This window comes from Zingiber officinale, unplaced genomic scaffold (genome assembly GCF_018446385.1).
Source record: "Zingiber officinale cultivar Zhangliang unplaced genomic scaffold, Zo_v1.1 ctg131, whole genome shotgun sequence".
Lineage (NCBI taxonomy): Eukaryota > Viridiplantae > Streptophyta > Magnoliopsida > Zingiberales > Zingiberaceae > Zingiber > Zingiber officinale.
In genome coordinates this window covers 20634-34259 of record NW_024589827.1, presented here as the reverse complement: position 1 = coordinate 34259, position 13626 = coordinate 20634, and the positions used below count along the sequence as shown (strand labels likewise).

The 13626-nt window shown below is 37.9% G+C and overlaps 2 protein-coding genes across 2 annotated transcripts; one reads left to right on the top strand and one right to left on the bottom strand.

Annotated features, from left to right (window-relative positions):
• The first annotated feature begins 9563 nt into the window (after positions 1-9563).
• LOC122036043 (LOB domain-containing protein 12-like) lies at positions 9564-10322 on the top strand. The gene is made up of 2 exons (XM_042595222.1): positions 9564-9759; positions 9849-10322. The coding sequence occupies exons 1-2, from the start codon at positions 9595-9597 to the stop codon at positions 10104-10106; spliced, it is 423 nt and encodes a 140-aa protein (XP_042451156.1). The 5' UTR covers positions 9564-9594; the 3' UTR covers positions 10107-10322.
• Positions 10323-10693: 371 nt separating this feature from the next.
• Positions 10694-12955, bottom strand: LOC122036042 (probable WRKY transcription factor 26). Its single transcript, XM_042595221.1, has 5 exons — positions 12624-12955; positions 12378-12548; positions 11741-12300; positions 11475-11636; positions 10694-11383 (listed from the first exon to the last, which is right to left on the bottom strand). Exons 1-5 carry the CDS (start codon positions 12873-12875, stop codon positions 10897-10899), a joined length of 1632 nt encoding a protein of 543 aa, XP_042451155.1. The 5' UTR covers positions 12876-12955; the 3' UTR covers positions 10694-10896.
• Positions 12956-13626: the final 671 nt, after the last annotated feature.

The following is a 13626-nucleotide window of genomic DNA, read 5'->3' as shown; positions in this document are numbered from 1 at the left end:
GAAAGGTTCGACACTTGTACAAAAAAAAATTTGTACGGTGGAACCGGTACGATTTTCTTAGGACTAACCAGCAGGAGGCGCCTTTGACCTCTATTGGAGGCACCTTGGACCCTCGAGATCAGATTTCCAGAGGCTATTTAAAGGCCCTTGGAGCTAGGAATTCAATATCGATTGAGTATTCAACTCTGTAAGCAATTCCTAGCAATAGTTCTGAACTGTTAGAGTGTAAAAGGCTTCTCCGCCTTCAGTAAAGGAGATCTTTTCTAGTGCGCTTTTTATCGCCCTGGATTAACAACCTCCTTGGTTGTAACCAGGTTAAACTATGTCTCTAATTTATTTCTGCCTTTGCTTTTACTATTATTATTATTGCTATCTGTTTGAGTTGAAAGACGAGGAGGGTATACTTCATTTTTTCAGGAGCAATTCACCCCCCTCTTGCCGGCCTCCGCTGCACCTACAGCTTCATCCTTACTTTTGAGAAGATACACATAATAATATTTTGTGTTATCATCTACAAAAGTAATGAAGTATTTATTACCACCACGTGTTGGCGTAACTTTTAGGTTGCACACATCAGTGTGGATTAGGTCAAGTGGTTCATTACTTCTTTCAATATGTTGAAAGGATGACCTTGTCATTTTATAATCCTTGGTCTTGGCAAAAAAAGAAATTTTAATAACAATTAAAATCTCTCTCTTTTAATTTTCCTATTGTACATGACAATAAAAGAAAGTTTTAAAATTAATCTCTCTTTTAAAACATGTAGACAACTACAAAAAAAGAAAGATTAATTAAAATTTCTCTTTTTAAAACATGGTTACAAAAAAGTAAAGTTTTATCAAAAATTAAAATCTCTCTTTTAAACATTATAGATAACTACAAATAAGGAAAGATTTTAACAAAATTAAAATCTCTCTTTAATCTTTTGTAGATAGCTATAAAAGAAAATATTTTAAAATTTTAAAACTCTCTTTTAAAACCATGAGGATGACTATAATAAAAGGGAAATTAAAATATTTCTTTTAACCATTGTAGATAACTACAAAAAAGGAAAGATTTTAACAAAATAAAATCTCTCTTTTAACCATTGTAGATAACTACAAATAAGAAAAAAATTTAACAAAATTTTGTTTTAAACAAAACTTCATTTTCCTTTTATTCTCCATGTGGCCGACCCTTAGCTTGGGCACCAAGCTATGGGCGGCCACCTCTTGGCTTCCAAGCTCATGCTTAGTCGACCCCTTGCACCAAGCAAGGATGTGGTTGACCCATTACTTGGGTAAGAAGTGGACTTTGTGGATACAAGGTTTTATAGAGGCTACAACAGGGACCGAGAGAAGAAATTAGTTTTGGTCTCCCGATGAGCTTGAGCTTCTTGTGTTCGCCCCGAACACCCAACTCAAGTTCATCAATAATAACTCATACCACTAAAGAGTTATTATTGAACTACCGCACAAATCTCAAATTACATTATGGGCTCCTTCTTATTATGAGTGCATTAATCTCCATGTGTTTAAGATATTGAATGTCCACTAATTAAATGAGTTACTGACAACTCACTTAATTAATATCTAGCTCCAAGAGTAGTATCACTCAACTTTATCGTCATGTCGGACTAAGTCCACCTGCAGGGTTTACATGACAATCCTTATGAGCTCCTCAATGGGACATCATCAACCTAGATTACTAGGACACATTTTCATTCTATAATCAATAACACACCATATAAATAATATCATTTCCCAACTTATCGGGCATATTGATTTAACGAGCTAAATCACATCCTCTGATAAATCAAAGAAATAAATATTAAATATACGTGCTTGTTATTATATCATGATTAAGAGAATGCACTTCTATAATAACAGAGGTTTTGTTCTCTTATATAGTCAGTATAAAAAGAAACTACCTCAGATGATCCTGCTCAATACACTCATAGTGTACTAATGTAATTTTATAGTCTAAATAAACTAATACCAAATTACACTACAACCACTCCAATGATTTGTCCATTCCATCTTGGTTGTGAGCTACTATTTATAATTTATAAAGATCTGAGAACATGATCTTCTGTGTGTCTCCTCACACCATGTTATCTACAATATAAATTAAATAGACAACTACACTTAGCATAAATGTAGACATTTGACCAATGTGATTCTTATTTTTAAATAAATGTTTATACAAAAGCTAGGCTTTTAGTATACATTCCAACATATATGACATCTATACATCCAAAACTAATTATCATATAATATGACCTCAATGTCATATTTCTTGTATGAAACGCATCCCATGTGTGTCAATTCCCTAGGTTTGAGACTCAAGTCCATCTCCAAAACTCCTTAGCACATTCCATGACCCATCTAGAAACCCAAGCAATACCCACCTGAGATCCATTGGTCATGGGTCTCAAATTGACTCTTTGAGCTCCCCTTAGAGCTCTTACCTTACCCACCACCCTAGGTGACTCATCTATTGTGGTTAAACCACAATGATGCTCCTTAGAAGATTTTCTTATCTTCTTAATCTTGGACACATCATCCTTCTCATAGTCATATGCAACCCTAGTATATTTCTTCTTATTGGCTTTGGATGACTCTCCCTTGTCATGATCATTTGCCACCCTAGCATATGATCTCTCCTTGGCCTTAGAGGAACTAGATTGGTATCCCAAACTCGATCTATCATTATTAGATCTTTGGCTATCCAGCACCATACCTAATTTCTTAGATCCAACATTGAATCTCTTAAGGAATTTTTCTAACTTATCAAGCTTTGCCTTCAAAGCTTGATTTTCCTTTTCTATATTCTTAAACCTAGAATCAACATGTCCACCTTGAACATTCCTAAACCTACCCATTCTAAGCATGTGTCTCCCTTTTTTGGGATTAATGCCTTGGTTTTCCTTAGGTCTACCGTTTCTAGATTTACCATACATAGATCTCCTAGGATTATGATCTACATTAACCTTATTTCTATCATGATATTTTGCATGGGTAAATAATGGAAATTATTTCTAGTATGCATGGGAGCATAAGAATTATAATTGCAATTCATGTTAGGGTATACCTCCCTTACCCTTGAAGCTCCCCTTGACTCGAGCTTCTCTTCTTCTTCTCCCATTTCTTCAATTGTGCAAGCTTCTTGATCTTCCTCTTCTTAGGGCATTTGGTATGGTAGTGTCCCTTCTCTCCACACGTGAAGCATACTATGTGTTTATTCTCCTTCTTTTTCATACATCTTAAATTATATTCTAAAGGAATTGAATTGAGTTTAGGAGTTATCTCTTTCTTACCCAATGGACACCTACTCTTGTAGTGTCCCTTCTCATTGCAACCGAAGAAAATGATGTGGTCTTTTGACTTGTCTTCGGTGGAGATGCTCACTAGGTTGACTATTTCCAAGGCCTCTTCTTCATCTGTCTTGAATTCTTCTTCAAGCTTTGAAGATGTTTCCTCATCCACACTTGCGGATAGTATTTCTTCATCCTTCTCCTCCTCGGATGTTGAACATTGCTCAACTTCCGGTTGCTCCTCCTCTACTTGAGCTTCTTCATCTGTTTCTTCGGATTTTTCTTCTTCTTGTGTAGGCATGAGTTATTTTCCTAGAACCTTCTTCACTTTGCTCCACAATTCATGAGCATTCACGTATTCTTCTACACAACTCATCACATTAGAAGGCAACATGTCTATTAAGATTGATATTACCTTATCATTTACCTTCGATCGTGAGGTTTACTCCTCCATCCAATACCGTGGTCAGAGTCTCTTTCCTTTCTTATCTCTTGGGACTTCGAACGGCTCCTTGACCACCATCATGGTGCCCCAATCCATATCGAAGAAGACCTTCATCTTCATCATCCAATACCTGATGTCCCATAAGCCTCCTCTTTCAAACTTTGAATGTGTTGTCAAGTCGGTCATCTTCTTGTAGTTGCTCTTCTCGGCGGTTAGTCCGGTGAAGTGCGATCTTGGCTCTGATACCACTTGTTGGGGATCGTGTGGCCAGCTAGAAGGGAGGTTGGATAGACATTGCCCCCAATTCGATTACTCCTCCTATAATGTTAGTTTGCGCAGCGAAAATACAAACTAATATAAACAAGAAAGGTAAAGACAATAAGAAAGAACAAGCAAACCGCTAACATGTTTTTCTTTAACGTGGTTCAGAGATTAGGGCTCCTACTCCACGGTTATCCGTAAGGTGGACGATCCCTCAATCCTTCGGTGGATTAGCCCCCAGCAAACTCCGGCTATCTCAAGTCTCCTTGTGGGTAGAGAAACCTCACTACAACACTCACCAAGACCTCTTGGATTACACAAGCACTTGAGAACTAGTTGACTACTAATTAGGCTTTAACCAAGTCTAATTTCATCACCTTTGCTAGCTATCCCAAGCCCCATCTTATAGAGCTTGGGGAGAAGCAGCCTTGTTGTTTACCATTACCGGTCGACTGGTCCTTGCACCAGTCAACTGGTGCCTGGCCAACGGCTCTTTACCAGTCAACTGGTGTTAACACTAGTCGATTGATCCCTGTCGTTCGGGCACATAACCTCTCTATGCTCACCCCTAGTCGACTGGTCCCAGTACCAATCGACTGGCACAACTCTAAACCTAGGATTTCCCTTCCCGAGTACATTTCTCTCGCACTCAGACTCTCACGACTCACTTGACTCTTCTTTGTAGCTTTGACATCTTACTTTCAAGCCTACTTCCTTTGGCTCTCGTCCTTCGGATGCATGTAAGAAGTCACTTCCCTGGGCCCTTGTCCTTGCTGCCTCATTCACGGTCCCTCAGATACTCCATTCTTCACCGGACCTGAAGCCATTAAGCTGAGTCAAATGTATATCTTGCAAACCTGCACAGTCATATACACATTTCATATACAAGGGTCAACCTAACTTAAATCATTTGCCCAAACACCAAAACACATGGTCGCACGGACCATTGGGATTGCTCCAACAGATGTTTCCATCTAGGGAAGTTCCATTGATGACACATTATACCTCCTTTATGTACATACTCATGATGTCACCTCATGTGGTAAGCTGTTGCAGCAGATGCATACAAACGTTGAAGTTTAGCCTTTAACGAGAAGTAATATATAACTTTTCAAGTAATATTTTTCTTCTTCTTCCCTGGTATATGACTACCATGCTTATAACGAGAGTGAGTACATACTCTAATCAATTCATTATCTTTATTCCAAAATATTATGTAGTTATTTATACAATAATCAATCTTTTCTATTGGTAAACTTAAACATCTTACTAATTTCTTAGAAGCTATCAGTCATTAGGTGATTAATATGGAGCAACTCTGACATCAATTAACAATTTTCATCATAATATCATTCTGAGAAATGTTATTCTGCCTTAATATTCATTAACCTTGTAGTAGCTGATAGTTGAAAATGACCAGATGGAATATATTTTTACATTTATCTTTCACTATCATTTAACATGTCATATTATTGTTGAACTTCAGGTGTTGGTATTTCATATATATTTGAATGATTAATAATATTTATTGCGTCGTAATGCATTGAATTCTCATTAGATGATGATTCCCCTAGAGCAGTTGTGTCAGATGAAGAAGCAATCGAAGTTCCAATTCAATGAAACAAATAAGGCTCTCTGTGATAATATTGGTGGTAATAATTTAGAATGAAATTATTTCTATATATATGTACTTTCATAGTAGCCTCATCACAGAAAAATATATTTTTATATTTGGAATGATTACATATATAACGTAACTCAATACCATTCATACATTATAGATTACTCTTAGCAAAGTTTACAAACTTTTCAACTTCAACAAAATATTCATCTCAGATAACTCGATTTTCTAATTTATTATACATCCAAATTTTATTATTTATGTACATTGTATTCTGATGAAAATAAAATTTATAACATTATTAAATGTGTAAAAATAAGAAACTAAGCATGCATATAATTTAAACTTAAGCTTAATTAACTCACTAAATAACCGTCAATAAATGCTTGATATTTTTAAAACTGGTGCAAAAAAAAAAAAAAACTAGAGTCTCTCCAAAGATAACGCTAAAGCTTATACAATCAACACCAAAAAGAGAAGCATGCCCAGACATTATTATAAAGTCAACAATCAAATAAAAGTGTGCTTACAAACAACGATCTTTTCCGGAGTATCATACCCGCCTGATAAATACCAAGCTCTTGGCAGGCCAAGCTCGCAGTCGAAGCTGAACTCACGGCTGGCCATACTTGCGAATGGCCAAGCTAATAGGCAGGTCTAGCTGAGCCCGCGGCCGAGCTCGCTGAGGTAGCCCGTCGTGCTTGTGGCCGCAGAGCTTGCGGCTAGGGGGACCGCTAGCGGCTTGGCAGAGGTCGGCCAAGCTCACGACCAGAAGGGCCGCGAGCAACAATTGGCCGCGGCTAGGGATGAGGATGCAAGCACAGCGCAAGGCTGGTCGCGGTGGCCTCGCGAGCACAACACAAGGCTAGCCAAAGTCACAGCCGAATATGGGATAGGAGAGTAGAGAGCTGGATTGCCTGGGTGTTGGAGGTGAGATCACATGTGTGCCGAGGAGGACGTTGGAGATCAATCGGAAGGAAGAGGAGAGAGCTATGATTTTTTTATTATTAATAAAACTAATTTCATCGTGGATTTTTTTTGGTAGCGCCAACCTCTCCCGATTTGCCTGTGCGGGTCCATGCCAGACTGCCAATAAGGCAGTAACACTTATGGTCATGACTAATAGGTTATCACAAGTATTATTAGTATTTATTTATTTCATCATTAGAAAAGTTTTGGCAGATAATTAAATCCACTGATAATCATTTCCAATATTTGATATCGCATATGTTATGCTTTCATATTCGAACATTAATTTAATAAGAAAGCAATGAGATGCATAATAATATCCATAAGTCGGAGCATTTTTTAAATTAAAATATTTTTAATAAGTATCATTATAAAGTATTTATAATTAAACGAACGCAGAATTATTTTTGTCTCAGCCTGGATCATGATCCTGAGTTAGGAAATTAAACTGGAGATCGAAAATCAAATCCATTTATTAATCTCATCATCATCTTCGCTTAAACATTTGAAAGAAGGAAGGATTATTCGACATCATCCCCTTTCTTAAAGCTAATTTAATTTCAAAGAGACGGGCCACAGCAGCAGACGCCAGAAACGCAGCTGACCACCGGAAACGCACCACAGACACCGACGCAGTCGTCTACGTGCTTGCAACCGGTCTTGTCGCAAGCTGCAAATTTCAACAATTAATATTAATTCCGGCTGCTTAATTAATATAATTACTCCAGAAATTAAATCTGAGAGTAATAGCTTTACTTACATTCTTCATTTGCCAGTACTCCATCATCTGCAGATCAAGAAAGAATATGCATCAGTGCATGCATGGCGTAAACATTAGCTAACAATATATATTTATATACAATCAAATATCTTGAGATAGCTAGACATATTCAATGACAAATGTGTGTAGGTTGCAGTACCTGCAGATTTGGCCAGCACAAGGGAAGAGGAGAGAAGAAAGGCGACGAAGAGGAGGAGGAGAAAGCAGTGCTGCTTGGAAGCCATTTCGATCGCAAGGTTTTTTAATTTGATTTGTGCCTTAATGTCGATGGTGATTAGTCGTATTTATAATCTGCGAGTGGGGGAGGAAATCTTAGAACGGAAGGAACGCGCCAACAGACTGGCAATTAATTTTGTTTCCAATTTGGATTTTCATTTTTTAGAAATAAAATTTTACTAAAAAGAACATTAAACCTGGCTATTTTTTTCTATATAATTAATGCACCTATTATTAATGCAAAATAATATGGCGAATAATTTTTAACTTTAAAATTTCCAAAAATTATTTGTTGATTACTAAAAAAAATTATGCTCTGTCATCTAATTGCCTAAGCGAGCACAAACATAAAAGGTGTGTATTGAAAGTATATTTCTCAAGCAAGACTTTAAAGTGATTTATAAATTATAAATTTATAATTTTTATATAAAGGTATGTGTCTAGGCCTAATTTTAATGGGGCCATGATTCTTAATAATCTAAGATTTTTTTATTCATTTTTTAAAGAAAGTATCCACTTTTGATCTTAAATTACTTTAATTTTATTTATTTCAGATAGTTTTATAATTATATTTTCAATTATGTGTGTTATTTTTTTTTTAACCTAATAATTCTTTTTGATCTTTCAAAAATATATGTCCTCATATATAGATGATTTTCATATCTTTTTTTTTTATGGTTGATGTACCGTAACTTTTTTTTTCCTCTTTAGTAATTATGTATCTCTCTTCTTAACTATCGGTTTTAGGGGAGAGATCCTCTGTCCCGGATCTCTGGATCAATCTTAATTTCTTATTCATTCATTGATTGGATGGGTTGGATCTTACCTGTTTAATAGTTGGGGTCTAATTCATCCACCCAATGAATGAATAAGGTTTTTTTGATCCAGAAAATTCTGGACCTCAGGATCTGACATGTTTTACTTTCAAAGAATGTCCTTTTTCTCTCCTATAATATTTCTTCCTCACTTCTTTCTCATATATATATATATATATATATATATATATATATATATATATATATATATATATATATATATATAATGTTTTGAGATTTAAATCTATTTTATTTCAATAAATTCATAATTTTGTTTGTTCTCCCATGAACAGAGCCATAAAAAGCAAAATCGATCACTCACAAACTTTATTTTAAATTGCACACTGAATAATATTAGCTTACAAATTTTTTTCCAGTTCTTTTTAATGATGTCTTTAAAAGTCTGATGGGTTTTGTTTGCTACTCTTTGTTGTTTTCTAGATTGGTTGCTTGTTTGAATTTTTGCTCATCCGCAGACAACCACGCACCAAACTATTCATTCTGTTCATAATAAAATCCTTCGAACTAGTTCTAAACAAGAGATCGACGTGACGTCGGGGAATTGTCTTCGACACAAATATTCATTCTTTATATTTGCACTTCACATTAATTGGCAACTGTTCTATATAACTGATAACCATGTCAGTAATAACATGCAAGACAAAGTCCTTATTTATTGAAAGATGAGATTCCACAAAGTCAAATCAGTGATGAGTTCCCCCTCTTCTCTCTCATCTAAGTCTGAACATTGTTGTTTAATTTGCTCATTTCCAAGCTTAAGCATGCTGGAAAATGAGCTTCGTTTTGGATTTCCGAGTCCAATTCTTGGTAATTACAATTGTTGCTACAATTGTCAATTTGCAGGTCAACTAAGCCGGCCGGAGCGGAGCTGGAATCACTTCTTATTTACTTTGTGAGGAAGATTGCAAGTCGATCGGTTAAAATATCAAACATACAAGCAGCTAGCTAGCTATCAGATCTATAGTTTAATTCCATCCAAGTCCTTGACTTTATATGCTGAAGATTTCGAGCCATGAAAAATCCACCGTCACCGTCTAAAATATTGAATAAATTTCCATATTTTATGACTGGACTTAGTCAACATGGTTGCGTACTGGCTAGTGTGCTCTTGATCAAACTTTATAAATCAGCCATCACTGACCACCTCTGCTCCTACCTCTCCTTCTTCTGATGGCTGGGAGGGGCAGCAGTTCACCTTGCGCCGCCTGCAAATTGCTGCGCAGGCGATGCGCCAAAGATTGCATCTTTGCCGCCTACTTCCCTTCTGATCAACCCCACAAGTTCTACATTGTGCACAAGGTGTTCGGTGCCAGTAACGTCAACAAGATGCTTCAGGTCTCAATTCCTCGCAACACACTCGGTGCTTAATTTGCGATTAATTTGGCTAACCAACATTAACTTTATGATCGATCTTACATTTGTAGGAGCTCCCAGTTCATCACAGAGCAGATGCAGCCAGTAGTTTAGTCTACGAGGCTAGCGCGAGGATGAAGGACCCGGTTTACGGGTGCGTCGGTGCCATTTCTTACCTTCAAAATCAGGTGTCCCAGCTACAGATGCAGCTTGCAATGGCTCAAGCAGAGATTCTGTGCGTCCAAATGCAGCAAGAATGCTCCTCCTCCTCTTTGCCCAGTAACCAACAAGAAACTCATGAAAGCAAGTTCCTTATCGATTTTTCCTGAAAGTTCGTCAACAACTCTTCCTCCATCAATCATGTAGCTCAGGAACCGAGAGAGAGAGAGAATCTCTCTGCGCGTGATCTGTTTGTGGTAATGGGAGTCTGGTGATTGTTTAGAGATAGATAGTTTTTTTTTCCTTCCCTTTTCTTTAATTTCGTTCTGCGATGTGATGTGTCAACTATTGCATGTGGAAGACATGAAGTGAAGGTTTGCATGTTAGATGGGCTTACCTTGTTCTATCTCAATCAATAAAAAAAAATCTCCACAAAGTACAAAAAAGAAAAGTAATGGCCTTCCACACTCTGACAGACACAAATCCAAGTGTTTTAGCTAATAAAACAAGAGCAGGCACCTGATTGAAGATTTTTTGCTTATGGGCAACTTGTGAAAGTTTGACTTAAAGATTCTTGAGAATTATTCTTTTTCTGAAAAATAGTTATCAAATTCTTAACTACTCTTATTCGGATGGAGACAGATTCACAACAACTTCCAATGCTTTTACTAATTGAACTAGTTGAGAAACTCAAGACTTATTAATTATATATAAGCAGATGCCAACTTGTGTTTTTTTTTTCCGTTCTGTAATAAAAACAAACAAGAAAAACAATTGAAAATACAGATTGTTCTTGTCCAAATTCCTTTGTCTTCTCTAGCCAGTATTCTAATTTCTAATTGGTGTAATTAGTACAGGCATACACAAAAAGGCCAGGCTGTTGTTCAAAGGGCCTCAAACAGTAAATCGAATTGAACAAATCTAGTATCATGTCACTCTGGTTTAACCACTACGACACAATCAGTTCAAAGACATGAAGATTGGCTCATCTCTTTGTTCTCCCTTTGTTTTGGAGAAAACACTTTGTATTTGTGTCTGTTGCTGCTGCGGCAAATTCCTGTAGGAAGAGTTTAGTGAACTATCATAATCAGATAGCCCGTAGCTCCCTGAACTCTGAATCATGTCAAGAGTACTAAAGGGAGATTGGTTCTGCGACACTTCAAGTTTGGTGTTCAAGGTAGAGTTTGTCAAGAGTCGATTATGACTATTCGTGGTCGCCGATGGTCGTATAGCCACAGAAAAGTTATTGTTATTGTTATCGTTGTTGCTGTTGCTATAGTTAATTATGTTAGGCCTGTTGACCAGCTGCGCACCGCTTCCACGAGCTGCCGGGACATCATGGTTGTGCTTGCCCTCGTAGGTAGTGATCACTGCCCTCTGATCATGGGACGCTCTCTCCACATGCTTCCTTACTGGGCAGCCACTGGTGGTGCATTTGTAGTAGCTCCTACAGAATTATGTCACATATACTCTTCGTTGAGGCATGATCTCATATATATTTGACAATTAATATATGGGCGATCGGAATCAATGCTCACCTTGCATTAGGGTTCCCTTTGACGACCTTCTGGCCATATTTTCTCCACCTAAATCCGTCATCAAGTATATCAATGTCACTCATGGTCTGAACCACCACCCTCGGCTCTTTGAGAGTAGTCCTGTTAGCTGAACCAGATACATCACCGTCTTTTTCCTGCTTCCTGAAAATGGAAATGAGACATTACTACATTAGACCATCTCCCATGATATGCTCCAATGGTTTATTTAAGCTATTAGAAATAAACAGACGCGCACAAAATGTTACCATCTCTTAGCGTCGGATTCATCTTCATCGAATTCGTCCACACCCGGTCTATTATGAGAGCCCATATCCACTTCATCGTCGCCAAAAGAGATTGAGGAGTTCTCAGGTGTCGCGACTGATTCGATTGTTGGGTGATCATTGACAGTTTCAGTGAGTCCAGAAGGCCGAGAAGCTTGAGAGAAGGCTGAGTTCCTCTTCGACTGAGGCTTCGGATGGTTGTGTGTGCCTTTGTACACGATCTCTGTTACTTGCCCATCCAAAGACCTCTCCACCTTCTTCTTGGTGGGGCAATTCGGGTAGGTGCACTTGTAGTAGCTTCGCGGATTCTCACTTCCCTTGACCTGCTTCTGCCCGTACTTTCTCCAGTTGTAACCATCATCTGAGCCCTTCTGCAGGGTCTGAACAGCTGCGTGCTGGTTCGATCCCCTTCTCTCGTCGTATTTTGTTTGGGTTGGAGCCATGGATTCAGCTTCGATGTTAGTGTTTCTGAATTGTTGTTGCTGGAACCATGATTGCTGCTCTTGTTGTTGTCGTCGTCCTTCTCCTCCAATGGCCGCCTCCTACAAGAGTATGAACAAACTAAGGATTAGGCAATTGATGAATCAGGAAGAAGTAAAAGAAAGGGATTAATTCACACCTTTTGGAAGGAAGATGCTCGATTATTTCCATTACTGGCTTGAATTTGGAAAGAAAACTCAGAGTTGGACTTGACCTCATCCTTTATTCCTTGCTGACAGTCGGAACCAGTGGGTTTCCAATTGAAAGCTTGTGAAGAAAGCAGCGATCCAGACGTAGGAGATGGAAACACCTATTATAATTCAAAGGAATTAAAACCATAATTCGCAAGACCACAAACAAGCCAAGTGCAGATTGGTGCTGTTACATTAAATGAGAGGAGATCAGGGGAGTCCAAGAAGCCGGTGGGGCTAAGGCCGGCGGGGATGGCGAAGTAGGAGGAAGGAGAAAGCGGAGGAGCTGATAGATGCAGAGAAAGAGGACCAGTCCTTCCATCATCCTCGTTTCCATAGCTGTCCGGGAATCCTTGGAAGGCGTAGTCCTCCCCGGAGGCGAAGGAGAAGGCTTCTATAAACCGGGAGCTGGCTGACGCTTCACTGGTCGCTGTGGAGGAAGCCATGAGTAGATTATAGTGAAGAAGGGAGGTTCAGCTATGCTGCCGATGAGCTTTCCTGTGCATGGAGAGGATAAAGAAAGAAGACCAGAAGGGTCGCGTAATATAAGCAGAGGAAGAAGAAGGGAAGCGAAGGTTGCTGCTTCGAAGATCGGGAATGGGGGTTGGAAAATTTGACCGTTGACTAGTCAATTATTTTAGTCTGACTTTGACTACGGCTAAGCCCTCTATTCGTAAAGTCTCTCTCCTCGTCCATTGCGTTACCCAGCAATGGATTGGTGAATAGGAGGCGGGCTGATTCGTGGGCGAAGGGTATCCCACTCTTGGACTTTTCAAGATAGATGAAATGACCAAAATGTCCTCCTAATGCACGTAATTTGCTTCTGGTTGTGATAAACTGCCACGTCAACTGATCATAAAGGTTTGAATATATTATAAAATTGTATTTTTTATATACATATAGAAAAAGGTCAAAGTCGACTCTGAAACGGGACAAATAATGGGAATTATTTTGTTTTGTTTTATTTTATCTCTTTGAAAAAATTGTAGTAGGATAAGTAAATAAATAAATAATTATATATATTTTTAAAAATATATATTATTGAATAAAATAAATATAAAATATTTTTTTAGCGTATAAGAATTCATATAGCCAACAAATCTAATAAAATAAAATTTTAATTATTGATTATTGGTAGCTAGATAAATTTATTTATCTCCTCGAGCTGAAATTTCAACAGGTTAAACTGACTCACTA

Bases quoted from the DNA above. Each gene is read 5' to 3' on its own strand.
- LOC122036043 (XM_042595222.1), top strand. From the start codon at position 9,595: ATGGCTGGGAGGGGCAGCAGTTCACCTTGCGCCGCCTGCAAATTGCTG. The intron at 9,760-9,848 runs GTCTCAATTCCT...TTACATTTGTAG, and splicing joins ACGTCAACAAGATGCTTCAG to GAGCTCCCAGTTCATCACAG.
- LOC122036042 (XM_042595221.1), bottom strand. From the start codon at position 12,875: ATGGCTTCCTCCACAGCGACCAGTGAAGCGTCAGCCAGCTCCCGGTTT. The intron at 12,549-12,623 runs GTAACAGCACCA...GAATTATAATAG, and splicing joins CTGATCTCCTCTCATTTAAT to GTGTTTCCATCTCCTACGTC. The intron at 11,637-11,740 runs GTAACATTTTGT...TTCCATTTTCAG, and splicing joins GAATCCGACGCTAAGAGATG to GAAGCAGGAAAAAGACGGTG.